This window comes from Mytilinidion resinicola (genome assembly GCF_010093595.1).
Source record: "Mytilinidion resinicola strain CBS 304.34 unplaced genomic scaffold BDZ99scaffold_23, whole genome shotgun sequence".
Classification (NCBI taxonomy): domain Eukaryota; kingdom Fungi; phylum Ascomycota; class Dothideomycetes; order Mytilinidiales; family Mytilinidiaceae; genus Mytilinidion; species Mytilinidion resinicola.
The window spans coordinates 319,169-334,006 of NW_022985459.1; the positions used below are offsets into that span (position 1 = coordinate 319,169).

General features: G+C 51.0%; 3 protein-coding genes across 3 annotated transcripts; 2 read left to right on the forward strand and 1 right to left on the reverse strand.

The window, feature by feature from the left end:
• Nucleotides 1-5,208: 5,208 nt before the first annotated feature.
• BDZ99DRAFT_525828 (uncharacterized protein) lies at nucleotides 5,209-7,903 on the forward strand (the record flags this gene model as incomplete). The annotated part of the gene is made up of 7 exons (XM_033726057.1): nucleotides 5,209-5,363; nucleotides 5,550-5,604; nucleotides 5,845-6,013; nucleotides 6,085-6,852; nucleotides 7,194-7,504; nucleotides 7,573-7,644; nucleotides 7,700-7,903. 7 exons carry the CDS (start codon nucleotides 5,209-5,211, stop codon nucleotides 7,901-7,903), a joined length of 1,734 nt encoding a protein of 577 aa, XP_033571200.1.
• Nucleotides 7,904-9,243: 1,340 nt separating this feature from the next.
• On the forward strand, nucleotides 9,244-9,588 carry BDZ99DRAFT_398357 (uncharacterized protein; the record flags this gene model as incomplete). The annotated part of the gene is made up of 1 exon (XM_033716088.1): nucleotides 9,244-9,588. A coding segment is annotated over one exon (345 nt), but the record flags the coding sequence as incomplete, so codon positions are not given.
• A 3,693-nt stretch (nucleotides 9,589-13,281) lies between these two features.
• Nucleotides 13,282-13,977, reverse strand: BDZ99DRAFT_525830 (uncharacterized protein; the record flags this gene model as incomplete). The annotated part of the gene is made up of 3 exons (XM_033726058.1): nucleotides 13,282-13,512; nucleotides 13,633-13,797; nucleotides 13,972-13,977. 3 exons carry the CDS (start codon nucleotides 13,975-13,977, stop codon nucleotides 13,282-13,284), a joined length of 402 nt encoding a protein of 133 aa, XP_033571202.1.
• Between the last annotated feature and the right edge of the window lie 861 nt (nucleotides 13,978-14,838).

Consider the following 14,838-nt stretch of genomic DNA (forward strand, 5'->3'; position numbering starts at 1 on the left):
CTTGACGTCTCAGTGCCGCCGTTTAGAGTCCTTCAGCATATCATGAATTTTGAGAGTACGATGTCACATTTTGCACAAGCTAAATCTAGTGTGACTATTGAGTATCTGTCCCGCCTTCAATGGCAAAACTGGGGAATCAAAAGGCTTTTCTTCTCTCTGCGTTCTGAAACTGAATCGTGAATATGTTTTTGACTACATATAATCAGAGGCCTTGCAGAAGACGGCTGACTTCTTTACGCCACCGTATACAGCCCTCCACTCGGGTTGTAACAGCTACAACCTAGGATCAACAACTCATACGGTTCACGGTCACCTACGTACAGGCACTCCCCCCTTTTTCTCTCTCCTTGATTCTCGTTCTTTGATTGGTTGCTACTAGCGCGCACTCAGCGTGGCGAGGCCCTCTGTTCAGCTACACCAGGGTCCTCTCAGCTGTGTCCATTCCTTTCAAATGGCCTCTATTCAGCTGAGCTGATAAGACCTAGGGGGTGGGCCATTTCCTATTAGTATATATTCGGCCCGTACGACCACTACAATACAAGCAGAGTTCACATCAATTTAACCTGAGTCCTCCAGCCTATCACGAAAACTGAGAGTACGATGTCACATTCTGCACAGGCCAAATCTGGTGTTGACCATTGGCTATGTGTTCCACCTTCAATGGCAGCACAAGGGAATCAAAAAGCTGTTCTTCTTGCTGCATTCTGAAACGGAAATTTGAACATGCTTGTGATTCCCATCTAGAACCAGCCGCCATGTAGAAGCCTCTTAACACCGCAGTGCCATCGTCTACAGTTCTTCGGCATAGAAAAATAAGAGAGGATGTCACGTTCTGCACGGGCTATATTGGGTATTGAATATTTCGGCTAATCAACGGGGCGTCTGCCTTGGCGAAGGGCTGGCCGGGGCATCAAAACTGTTCATGTTCTCTGCAATCTGAACCTGAATCGTGAATATCTGTCTAATCACACGCCCTTCAGAACGCTCTTGAAACTCTGGTACCACCGTCTGTAGTCCCTCAGCATATCGTGAAAATTAAGGGCGCGATGTCAATTGTTGCACGGCCCAGATCGGGTGCTGACCATTCCGGCCCATTAAAGGGCCGTACGACTTGGCGAGGGGCCTTCCAACTGTTAACCCCCACATCCATTCCTCTACCATTGTGAATATGCCTGTGACTACCTCGCGAATAAGATCACATATCACGAAATTCTTGACACTCTAGTATCACCGTCTATAGTCCCTCAGCATGTTATTAAAAATGAGGGTGCGATGTCACGTTTCGCACGGTCCAAATCGGGGTGTTGACCATTTCGGCCAATCGAAGGGCCGTTTGTCTTGGCGGAAGGGCTTCTGTTTACCTGGGCAACAACTCGGACACCTAGGTCTCCAGTATTAGGCCCCTTGCACAAGGACCTTAATACTATGGTATCACTGTCTGTAGTCCCTCAGTGTACTAGAAAAATTAGAGGTACAATGTCACGTTCTAGACAGGCCAAATCTGGTGTTGTCCATTTCGGCCAATTGAAGGGCCGTATGGCTTGGCGGGAGACTTCCTTCTTAACCTCATCTCCGGAAAAAGGTGGCACTCTATATGAGTGTGTGCACGTGTATGCCACTGCTTGGGGTGCTTTAATGCATTTGCGGGTGATGGAATCCCTTTATTTTGGGCTATTTCAAAAGTTGTTGAAGCCTTCTGAGCAGTGGCAGACAGGTGTACGCGTGCTTAATGACTGCCATGCTTCTCTTAATAGAATTGGCAGCCCATAAATGCGTGGGTCTGGTTGACACTTTTCTATCCTTAAGTTACACACTATGTCTATGTTTGTGTACATTTAATTAGCAGCGTTTGAGGTCCTCTGGTATGTTAGTCTTGATCGTAAAAAGCCAGCTTTAGCAGTTCTAATAGCTCTCTGAGCCACCCACCTCAGACAGCGTTGCACTGCCACTTTATGTTTAGTGGAGCTTGAGTGCGCCACTTTTTTTTAGCGCCTAGCGTGCTTCCTTCCACGATTAAATTTTCCCGACGCGTCTTTGTCTGTTTCACCACTCTCTTCACCATCGGCGCCGAATTACGCTCATAGATACATCCCGACGAGATCAAGCTATGCTGTTCAGCACGAAGTCGAGCTGCACTCGTCACGACTCACAATCACGGTCACTGTTCTCCCTATCTGGTGCTTGCGCTGCCTGAGCCTCCCTCTTGCTTGCTAAACACCACAGTCAGGAGCAGTACGACTGGTAGGTCGTCGGCTTGTCAAGACAAAGCCTGCCACTACCGCCAGCATTCCTATTACACCCGTGGGTCACAGCATTACGGTTAAAGTCCTCCCTACCTGGCGAATACACTCCTTAGGCTTTATTCTTGCTTACTAGATACCACCGTCACGAGCAGCTCGACCGTTATGTCGTCGGCTGGTCAAAAGGGAACCCGCTACTGCTGCCAGCATCTCAGGTATCCTCCTAGCGCTAAGTCTAGTCGTGCTTGTCACGGTCACGGTTAAACTCTAGCTGTTTGTCCTTCCTACCCGGCGATTTCACCGCTTGTGCTTTGCTCTTGCTCACCCGACACCACTGTTAGAAGTACCCTATTTGGTAGGCTATCGGTCAGTTAATAGGCAACCTACCGCTACCACGAGTATTTCGGCTCTGCCTGAAGGTGACAGCAAGTGGGACGAAGGCACGGACTTGGATTCTGTCTTCCTCCAATACCTGCCCCGAAGCTTTGCTGATGGTGATAATTCAGCCGATGATGGCAACGACGAAGGATGCGAAGCGAAAGATACAGACTCCACGCCTTGCTTCAGAACCAGCCTCATCTCCGGAGCGGCTATGCATCAGGTCTCTTGCTCGTTCGACACCGCTATCAAAAATACCCTACCTAGCAGACGACGAAGAAGACCAAGAGGAAGATACAAAGGCCTGGCATCTCTTTAAAGCCAGCCTCTTTTCTGGAGCAGTTACAACACGAGGTCATAAGCTCAAGCAGATGGACAATTCGTTCCTCGGGCGCCACTTTTGCTCGATCGATACTGCTGTAAGAGGTACCCTAGTTAGCACCTCTTCGGTCACTCAAACGAACGGTAGTCTTGTATCCAGTGCGTGGAGTTCTATTGTATTCTAGAGTTTCAGCAGCCTGTCGACATTCCTCAAGAATATCGAAAAAGAGCTCCAATCTGAAGCCCGCTTCCGCCGCTCACGAGGGCAATACTACCAATCTAGGACAGACCATCCAGCATGAGGAATGAGCACTGCTCAGGTACCAATCTTGCCCGCTTCACATAGCTGCAGGAGCAGCCGGACCAGCAGGTAATCATCAGAGCAGCTACCAAAGGCAGAGTCCAGCTTCGGTACCCGCGTCCACCGCCCACCAAGACAAGGCTACCGGCTTAGAACAGAAGGTCAGGCACTCGGATATAGCACTGCTCGAGCTCCAATTCCTCTCGCTCGACGCCGCTGTAAGGAGGCTTCAGTAGCAACCAGTCAGCCAGTCAAAAGGCTGCTTAGTTCTTGCGTCTTCGTCAGATTCCAGCCCTCATTGAGCTTTGCAGAGTATCAATTCAGGGATGTGGGTATACCCCCGCACGAACTCCGCTCTTGCATGCTCGATAGCGCCGTGGGAAGCAGCTCAGCTAGCAGGTAGCTGCCTAATCCAAAGGCTGCCTGCTTTCCACTGCATCGGTTCTCTGTTCTACAAGTGAGTACTCCGATTTCATCATGTACCACGCAATTTCGAAGGATGAAACCAAATTATCTTGATCTATCCGAAGCGCTCATCCGCGCTTGCCATTGCATTGCACTACGCGTTGGCGAGCTACTGGTCGAGCTTGTCGAAACCAAGAGTTCTGACACTACGCACATCCTCAGTCATCTCAACGTAGACTTGGGTGGGCTCTTGCTGACTGTTCTTCTCACAGATCCTCTTCTCTCGTCTTCCTGCTTCACGCATAACCCTACATCCGCTCTATCAGTACGTATATCTGCCCTCTCATTTTACACCCTATATCTTCGAAGGATGAATCCAAACTTTTGATCTATCCGATGCGCTCAGCCGCTCGCGCCATGGCATTGCACAACGCCGTGGCGAGATGCAGGTTGAGCTTGTGGAACAACGAAGAGCTATCTGACACAACGATTGAACTCCACTATTTTGTTAGCACATCGATTAGCCTCTTACTAACCGGTGAACCTACAGATTACGCCCGGTCTCCTTTAAAACGATGTCCGGACTCAACGAGTACGTACTGCTCCTCCTCCCCTTTCTCCATCACACACTTCACACTTCGAAGGATGATACAATATATACATAATCTATCCGATGTGCTCATCTACTCGTGCCATCGCATTGCACAAAGCCTTGACGAGATGCTGATTGAGCTTGTGGAATATCTAGAGCCACCTGACACTGCCACTGTATTTCCCCGCTTCGTTATCACATCGACTGGCCTTTCGCTAAGCGTAAATCCTACATAATACGCTTCGTTATCTTCCAAGAAGTTGTCCTTGTTCATCAGGTACGTGCACCACTTCTTTTATCACATACCCCACGGTTCGAAGGATGAAACACTTTGATCATAATCTATCCGATGCGCTCAGCCGCTCGCGCCATTGCATTGCACAAAGCCTTGGCGGGTTGCTGGTTGAGCTTGTGGAACAACGAGAGCTATCTGACAACTATCCACATACTACCCTCGATGCATTCAATTTCGAGGCAAAGCGCTAATAATCGGTTATAGAATTCTCACTAGTACCGGCCGGAGGCCGACACAGCCTTTAGAATCTTCCACGCACTGCCTTTCTCTCCACCACGTTCGGCTCCGTTGTAGCACCGGCGCAGCGCCCACCAGCGAATCTGTGGATACAAGAGCGGTTTCTCGAGGCACATAGTGTTCTCTCGCAAAGCCATAAAGAATAAACAGTCTGTTCATTGCACCCCATGGCATATTTGCGACGATCCATCAACTCTTCGCCGTTACTACCTCTGGTGTAGCTGACAGCCGCTGGAGCCACATTCCCCCCTGAAACTCGTCAGAGAAGTTGAGGTCTGAAGCCTTGAATCATCCGGCGACTTGCTGGGAATCATGAGGCTCAGATGCTGGGTGACCTAACGGCCTCCCGCTCTCGGCAAGACCGAGCGTCCAAAACCGACTTCCAAAATAGCTACTCGACGAGGTGAACGTGCGAGGAAAGACGGCATTCCTGTTACACATGGCTGAAGTAGACTCTCACGTTGATAAGCGGAAGAAGGAGGAGGCGAATGACCTTGTACAAAAATCTGCTCTCGGGAATAGCGTGCACTTCACGCCGAATTCAACTTGGAGAAATTCAAAGCCTATCTCCGCCACGATCAGTTCGTCCATGGCGTTAGTTCATAGTTAACTCAGATAGTGTCAATTGTTTACCGACTAATCGATCGGGTGCATCGTAAAGTATATTCGTGATCCATACTGAGAACAATAACGCCTTCCAGCCGAGCAAAGAGGTCTACCGAAAATGTTGCTACGAATTTCTAAGCGCTGAAAGGAGGGGATACTAATTGGGCGTGCCAGAGTCTTTCTCGACCGCGATATATTGTTAGGTGGCGAGGATCCCACCTTGAAAGAAGTAAACTAGGTCATAAATAAAATTCCATTCTTCGTCACGGAGGCATATATGTAGCAATGTAGCAAGAAGAGTGTAACGTAGGGCATTAAAAGAAAATAGAGTACGTAGAAGATACGCAAGGATCAACCAAAAAAAATTATATGAAGTTGGTGTAGGTATACCAGCAATAGCAAGTTTCGAATCGTGGATGGCGGATGAGGCTGATTAAGGCTAAGGAGTGGGGCTGAGAATGTAAGCTAGCAGCCCCAATCCCATCGCCTCGACCCCAACCTACTTTGCCCTCGTAACACCACCGAGCGCCCCCTCTCGGACGTCCTCAATCTCCTCGCCTTCACCTTGAAGAAGATCAACGTCTACCTCCACCATGACAAGTTCATCCAAGGCGTCATGCGATCTTACGACAACTGCGGTAGGCTGTCCATATTGTAGCACTGCAAATTTCCGCTAACCCAGCTTGACAAAGAGACTGATTTGATCAAGTGCTTACTCGAAAGCACATGCCCGCCTCTGCCTCCCCGAAAAAATTCCTTCCAGCCAGACCAAGAGCTGTCGTTGCTGGCGGACACCTTCCCGCCTTCTTCTTTACGATAAATCTGGCTCTGGTGGCTACGATAAATCTGGTCCGGGTGGATATGACGATGCTCCACCCCGCAACGGAAACTATGCTGGTGACGAGAACCTCAAGCCCTGGCAGCGTAGCCCAGCTGGCGCTGCGGCTTCCTGGGCGCAGCAGCGCGGCCGAGATGACCGAGACGGTGGTTCCTCAGGCGCATTTTCTCCTTGGGCAGCTGAAGCAGGAGGTGGCGGAAACAACTACGGCTACAACAACTACAGTGCGGCTCTGGAAGATCCTCCTGGTGCGAATCCTTAGCAGCAACCGGCTGCACCTCCAGGAAATCAACAGTACGGATATAGAGGCTACGGCGCGACTTTGTACGATCAGCAAGCCCCTAGTTACGGCTAAGCCCCTGGAATGGGTGCTCCCGCGGGTATGGCTCCACCGCCTGGACTCGAGGCTTTCTTCCAGAACTCCGGCAGTGCGACTAGCCCGCCTCTTCCACAGCTGCCCGGAAAGGCTCTTCGTGGATTATACCGGAGAGGACAGTCCAAGATCTGTTGTTTACTGCAGCCGCAGCCCAGTTGCCATTGCTAGCAGCGTCAAGAGGATCACCAAGGCTGCTGGAAAGCACAATGTCCTCACAGTCCGCCCGGAGCTAGCGAGAGCAAGATATGCTATTCCCGGAGACCGTACGCCGACGTCCCTTGAGACATATTCGTTGTTCACAGAGAGATCATCGCGATGAGAAGATCTTGATACCGGCTGGCTGGAAACGCGGAGGCATGGAGGTCGTCTCTCGACTTCACAAAGCGGGTCAGAAGCCTAGGAGACGGGCTAAAGTACAAGGAGAATCATCGTGGCTAAGCTTGGCTTTGTACCGGAGTACGAAACCGAGCCATGAGTTACCTTACTCATAGCCCTGCACGTCTGCTCAGCACATTTTGTGAACGATCTAGCAGCCCGGTAAGCTCTCCACGACTACATATAACAGCGTCATACAGACGTAACGCGACATAAACTCAGTCCAAAGTTAACATCGGATCTTTTTGCAGTGTGCTTGACCCCCTGACATGGGAGCATGTCCACGATGCCGGACCCTTCCGAGACGCCGTCAACCGTGTTGGCCAGTTTGCCGTGTGCTTGACCACCCTGACATGGGAGCGTGTCCGCAATGCCGGATCCTATCGAGACGCCGTCAACCGTGTTGGCCAGTTTGCCGTGTGCTTGACCACCCTGACACGGGAGCATGTCCGCAGTGATGGGTCCTTCCGAGACGCCGTCAACCGTGTTGACCAGTTCGCCCAAGAGCATCTAACGCCGAAGAACCTCGAGTTCGCGTTTGTGACGCTCGATTCATAGAACCAGCAAGCGCAGCATCTTCGGGAAGCCTATGACAATTGCCATGCTAGGACGCGATAGACGGATGTACCTTGAGACACGTAGATCATCCGTGGATGGAATATGGCGATACAGGCGAGATCGTATGTCTTTAAATGGCTTTTGCTATGTCACTTCATATGACTAACCACCCTCAAGGATCTTCAAAAGGATGACACCCCGGCGGGCCGGAAGGATGCTGACGTCGGAGGCGTCTTCTCCCCACACAAGATCATGTCGATGCGGATAACTTCTCGCATGGATCTGTATCTGTGTCCAAGTGCGACCGTTGAAAGACAATGGCACACTTCACACCAGCCCGAGCGCAAACAGTTGCACCGCGAGTTGCAACCAGGCGTCTGAATGTAGCATCGAGATGTCTGAGTGTGGCATCGAGCATTGGTTCGGTGAATAGAGATCGGGCTGCTAGTTGGGCTTGTAGTGTTGCCCATCACGGAAGTCTAGTGTCACGCCGAGTCGGGATTCCATAAGGGAGACCTGAGGTCGGAGGATAATATGGCTTGGGCAAAGGTTGGGTTCGTCCCGGACCATGGCACAAGGACATAGTTTTTAAAGACTCAATTGATGACTTTCTCTGCTGCCACCCGTAACACATTCGTCCTTACATTCCAGCGATGGGCTCGGGTTGGAGTAGAGTGAATTGAGGGTTCGCGCTACTCCGCTCCAGCGACGACGGTTATTACCTTTGAAAGCTCCATGGAGCTCGATGCGCGTGACATTAACAAATAAATTGAGTGGATTGGTTTAGCCGGAACGTTTCCTAGGCGCGTAGTAGTCCAAACTTACCTGCTTCTAGCACCCAGTACCTTCAAGAGTCTCGGGATATAGAGGGGATGGTATGAACGGGATGTAGGGAGGGAAGAGAGGGAGAGGGTCATAAACAGCACGCTCTGATTGGTCAAGTCTAATCACACGTGATGGATAGGCCACGTGATCCACAGCCTTAAATTCAATCCCCTCCACCCAGTTTGAGGCCGGCTTCACGCTCCTACAAAGGCTAAAATTATCGCTCCGACCGTTCCAGCTCCAATCGCTCCAGTCCAGTTCCATCACGGTACATCCACACTCTCGACACCACCCGCCGTCACCATCGGTCACCTCCGCAATCCTGAATGGCCGCTCAACCTGTTCTACCACTCGAAGCTCAACCCTAGTGCACCTCGGAGGGTTATTCCTCATCAGCGACGAAAACTTCGTGAAGATTCGCAATTCAGATTGTACGCCCGTTTTCAGGATTTGCTCCTAGTCTCCGAAATGCTAATGAACTACTAGGACCTTAGGAAGGACGATGTCATGCCGGCTAGCTAGACGTTAGAGGCCGCGCTGCCTATTGAGCTTAGGTATATTTAGAACGTCCTCGTTCGGCAAGATCTTCGAAATGTTGAGTCTCACCAGACTGCGACGACCGTGGACGAGACAACGATGAAGAAGAAGTTGTCGCTCGACCACAACAGACACTCCCTCAAAGTGCCCTACCTCATCGCTGCGCCAGCTGAGGTTCATCAAGAGACCTCGCTCCATGCGTCTAACAGCGAAATACCGAGAAGACCGATGGAGCCCCCCCTAAGCCTACGTTCGCAGAGCTACACCTCTCCATCGTCCGCAAGAACACTCCAGAGAGCATCTCGGCTTCATCTCCTGCTCCCGCAAAGCCTGAGGCCATCCGCGACGTCTACAAACTTCCAATCACTAACGACGATCTTCTCGCCCATGAGACAAGCATGCTTCACATAATGTCCAGGCCGCTTCAGCCTCCTCCCTCTCATATCGATCGCACACGTAAGGGCCTGTCATACCTCGAAGCCTATAGCTATAACCCGGATAGTCAGACAAGATTGGGGGGGAAGGGTGAGGGCATTCTACATCCGATTAAAGCCAAGGAGAAGAGAGACACTGTTGGCTTGGGAATGAAACTCAAGTCTTCCAAGAATGGCAAAGCTCATGTGCCAAAGAGACCGATCAACTTAGATGCTAACAAAATCCGGAAAATGCATAATGAGGACACGAAGAAGCAGAAGAAGTTGTGAAGCTGTTCTACAATCCGCCCAAACGGCAGCATCTACGGCGTCCATCACAACCTTAAGACTATCTGCAAGGTGTTCAAAGAAGACATCAAGGCCGTAGAGCAGCTCTGGATCCCACATGCCGATATGACTGTACGGATTACGAGAAATACAACAATAAGTTCAACTTATGTATGTTCTACCCCTCTTGTCTCCTCATCTTCATACTAACCTGTAGTAGCAGTGATCTCGAGCCCGCCGCTCGTCTGATCTCTGGGACCGCCACATAGTCCTGTTCTGAGATCTTTCCGCCGTGTGACGCGAATGCAAAGTGAAGCTGGATTGAAGGCATATCGCCCACAGCTTAGGCGACTGGATAGGGGTAGACACAGCTCCTCCGTTAATTCCAACAGTTTCTGGATTTACTGGCGTCAGCTTTTCGAAGTGAAGTGTCAATCACATGACTGAGTGCGAACGACAAGCAATGCGGGGAGATGTGAGGAGTTAGCGTTCACGAAATCGCCGCGACCACCCCATTCAACTAATTTACCGATATTGAGATCGGGGACCGGAAAGACGATGCTGTAGGGGACATTGAAGTATTTTGGAACGAATGGAGACAGTTACGTAGAGTAGGATGGCGGAATTTCCTGAGGCATCAGTACGCTTCCTTAGCAAAAGCGCAAAGGGCCGCAATTCGGGCTCCGCTACCTCGCTCAATAAAGGCCTCTAGCACTCTAACAACTAGATACGAGTTATAGAACCAATTATACTTGCCGTTAACCCATATATATATATGCTGAGAGACGAGTTCACCAAGCAAAATAATTCACCGCCCAAAAAGATTCACCTACTCAGCGATTCGAACTCCAAAAAAATTCGTAAGCTCACTTTGATAAAGCGTGTCATCCTTAGTGCAGGGGCCATGCTAATCTTCTCTGTGTTGTTACGATGTGACCAAATGCCCGAAGGCGAAGGACGTTGAAATTTTACAAAATATATACACTGGCCTGGAGTGGGTTGGTTAGTGCGCTATTGTTTGCGCGCCTACCACCACAACAGTGCTAGAACCCGCGAGAACTTCGGCAATTAAACAGACTAAGGGCTGGTTGCACGTGTAGAAGCTATTGGAGTTGCTGTGGGCACTTTGCTTAGAGCTCGAGGAGACGGAGCGCGCCGCAGGTACGTGGATTCTTACGACGCGTCGCTGTGTTGTGATGATACGAGTATACCCACTCTGAATTATCTCTTCGATTACTTTTCTATCCACATATCTACTTATTCCCACGCTCTTTCCGTCCCCTCATAAGTACTCACTGCATCCCTCGCCAGTACTCGCTTTATTCCTCCTTCTCTCCGTCCTACTCCTCCGCCTCCGCCGGTTCTGCCACCTCGCCACCTCCTCCGCCTCTTTCGCCCATTCCACTGTCTCCTGGGTAAATAGCCACTACGTCGGTTGTACCCCAGCCGCCCATCGTATTAATCACCCTAGCCGCCGTTCACCCTTTCAGCACTCGCTATGCTTAGAAGAGTCACCTCGATGCCGAACCTCCCATCCTTATTCTCTCGCAACGAAGGCGAAACTAATCCACTGTGTACACAACTTCCCATCTCGGAAAGCATTTGGGCGTACACCGTTAGCCTTTCATCTCGGCGGAGGCAGGAGCATGGGACGCAGGCATTGAGATCGTGGACGAAACATCGCCGGGGTCTGAAGGGACACCGGCGGTATTTCAAGTTGAAAGGGGATTAGGGGAGAGGGAGAGACATGAGGAAAAGGGAGAAGCGGTCACCTAGACTGGTGCCAGCAGCGGCTAGGCTGATATAAGATGCGAGTATGCAGGGAAAGAAAGGGGAAGACTGGTGACACTGGGGACGAGGAAACAGCCAACTTGAATCCCCATGCAGAAGGCTTGCGCTTAGAGGACCTGCCAGTACTCTTTACAAAGACTCAGCATTATTCAATCGAGGCTGAGAACCACCTCTCGCTCCGCTCCGCAGCTAAGACCAACATCCCCTCAAATATCTACAGGCTCGTGCTCTTCCGGAGAAGGACGAGGTCTATTTGACTCAAGGCATGTTCATTAGAAGATAAATCTTCCAACTACCCCTCCGCGGTTTACCTGGGTGCCCACAATCGCCAATCGCAACGAGCTCCAGAAAGAATATCCTCCATCGTCCTACTCCTTCTCAACAGCGCTAAAGCAACAGACATTCAAGATGCCACACGCATACAAGAAGTCCACTCAGTGGTATCCTAGTACCGCTGCAACGAAAGCCAACAAGCAGCAGCCTCGCCATCCGACGTAGCTGATGGGACCACACTTCCCCAGCGGGATGTCAGCGTCAGATTTCAGAAAGACGACAACAACCAGAGGAAGCCCCAGCACCGGTGGGGGATTTAATGGATACTGCGAAGTCTGCGGAGGATACGGAGGTGCTCAGCCGCGCAGAGGAATACTGGCCGAGGAAATGATACAAAAAGGGTCGCGGCTATCTAGCATCTTATTGAGAATGATTATGGACATCATATCCAATTCATTCATCATTCGTACTGCCGTTGCTCTGATTAGATTAAACTTATGGGACTCGCATGATTGCCTCTCTCCCATTAGTGTAATCGCAACTGCGGTTCGCTCATCTTGCTACCCAATCTAGCACTACTCCCCACAGCGCAGTCCGCAACCCATCTCACGTACCGTCCTCGAGCAAGGCCATTTGCCCGATCATATTCCACAAATTCAGGCCCGCGGACTGATTCTCAGATACCTCCATACCATAGCTCCCATCGCCGTCCGTGTCTATTACAAGACTCATCTCATCAGGCACCATTTTAGCGCGCGAGCGCTCATCCTGAGTGGAAGCATCCCCTTAGCAAACATTAACAAGCGCACTTGGAATCAGTCCCCACCCGTAGATGGCCCGCCCATCCATCGAGACTCCACTCATGTCTTCAAGATTTCAACAAGCAATCCTCGTTGCTATTCTGAAATCCTTTATTTCCCTACCTCATTCCTCTTTCTCGGCTACCCTACTGTCCCTTCCTCCCACTCATCCGCCGCATAACCATTCGATTGTCAAACTCCTCTATACCCTCAAACCGCTTATTGCCAAGCATAATAGTCTTGAACCTGTCCCCAGATCCGCCCGCTACGACGCGTTACCAACTGCGCAATCGAGCCCGGGGTCGAGACCCACGACTGCTCGTCTTGCTGCGAGCCGTTGCCTGCGTCTGGGAAGCGTGGCATCGTGAGTAGCGCACCGGCGCTGGTGACCGTTTAGGCGTCCTGTTTGTCGGCTCTCGGATCCTGGGTCGTGGGAGGGGGGGTGTCAGACGCGTTGAGCTTTCGAACTCGGCAAAGAGCTCTGCTGGTTCGTCGACTAGCGTATCCTGATATGAAGGTGACGTCGGGGTCGGATTTATAACTGTGAGGTGTGTGGCTATCAGAGCCTTAACAGCGTCCGCGTTTTCTTTTGGCGAATCTAGGACTATAGCTTCATTGGTGCTTGGCGTCCTGAGCTCTTCCGGCTTGAAGGAAGTTAATGGTCTTATCGTTCCTAGCTGTGAGATGGGCACTGGTTCTTGCTTGATACACTGTACAACCAAACGGAAAACTTTAAATTGTGTAATCTTTTCAGATTAAAATATTCATATCTAGCTACTACAATTTAACTTCGGCGATAGGCGCGACATTCACCCAAATGTGCCCTTCTCAATTACCCCTCTGGATAGTCATTGACAGGAACATAGACTTTCTCTTCAGTCTTGGTCGGGCGCCTGTAGTCCTTGGTCGGGCGCCCGTAGTCCTGAGGCGGGTGGTAGTCGGGAATGGCCTTCATCACCTCCTCTTGAGTCTTAGTCGGGCGCCTGCAGTCCTGAGGCTGGTGGTAGTCGGGAATGATCTTCATCGCCTCCTCAATCAGGTTGTGGCGCTCATCGTCCGGGCGCTTGCGGTAGCGGTAGTCACGAGTGTTAACACGGCGTTCAACGTCGTCGTAATGTCATCTTCGTGGCGTCCGCGGTATTCGTAGTCACGGGTGTTCACACGGCGTCCAAAGTTGTCCTACTGCGGTGGCGGCAAAGGAGAGTTTCTCCATCAGCTCGTGGCGCTCATCCTTAAGATACCGGTAGTCGCGTGTCCAGATGGCGTCCAAAGCTGTCGTGCCGTCATCTTCAAGGCGCTTGCGATATCGGTCGTCACGAGTGTTCACACGGCGTCCAATGTTGTCATACTACGGTGGCGGCGAAGGAGGTCTGTTAACGGTAAGTGCGTGATCAAAGCAGGTTGGTTCGCGACAATCTTACCTTTCGCTATTCCCGTTCTTTGTGCGAGCTTGCTCTTTATGGATCACGGGTTCGTGCCAATCCAGAACCAAGCACCTCTAAATCCGCTACCAACTTCGTACTTGCATCGACCAAAACTAGACTGGCAGAGGTGAGCACCTGTGATCGTCGAGGAAAGGCGGTTCGGGGAGAGGTTTAATAGGTTTTCGCCTGTAATAGACCTATATAGGTTAGAGGTCTGATAACTGTGAGTTCTGTGGGCGTATATACCATGGCTATCAGGCTTTTGGATTTATGTGGTGCTTCTTGGTACTCGGTCAACGTTTGAGCTTGGAGAGTTGGGTCATCGCAGAGGCGGCATAAGGTGAAAAACTCTTAACAAGGTGAATGCGCGATTGGGCATGCCCTCGATATGTAGAGCCACGGGTGATGAAGAAGTGAAGAGTTGTAGGTGAAGGAGGAAGGAGAAAGTGAGGAGCTATTGGTGGGTGATGTAAAGCGAGAGCTCCAAGGCGGCAGTGTCGCGTATCAAGCTGGAGAAGCTGGTCTTTAAAACTTGAATTGTCCGTCTCCGGAGCCTCAAATTGGACACGAGGATCAACCGCAATCCCACACTTCTCCCGAAGCCATGCCGCCATGTAGGTGAGAGAGACGAGATCGCTAGCGCTCAGGTTGGCGACCAAGATGATCGCCTAAGAAAAAATGATACAAGCTTCAACTGAACACCGGATATCGTCGTGGGGTTGCCAAAAACCTGCCGGGGTCGGATGGCGGTGGAGCAAAGGGTAGTGGGCGTGCTGATGAGGCGTGCTGATGGCTAGCCAGACTCAGGCGAGACTCTCGGGGATCTTGAAGAGTTCTGCGAAAAGACGTCGCACAGGGCTAGGCGCGCGATGAGTCTTTCGTGGTAGCTCTGGCGCCAAAGGGTCTTCGTCTAGGGCTACTTAGTCGAGCAAGAGGCAAAGACGGTTAAAATCACTTACAAGCCA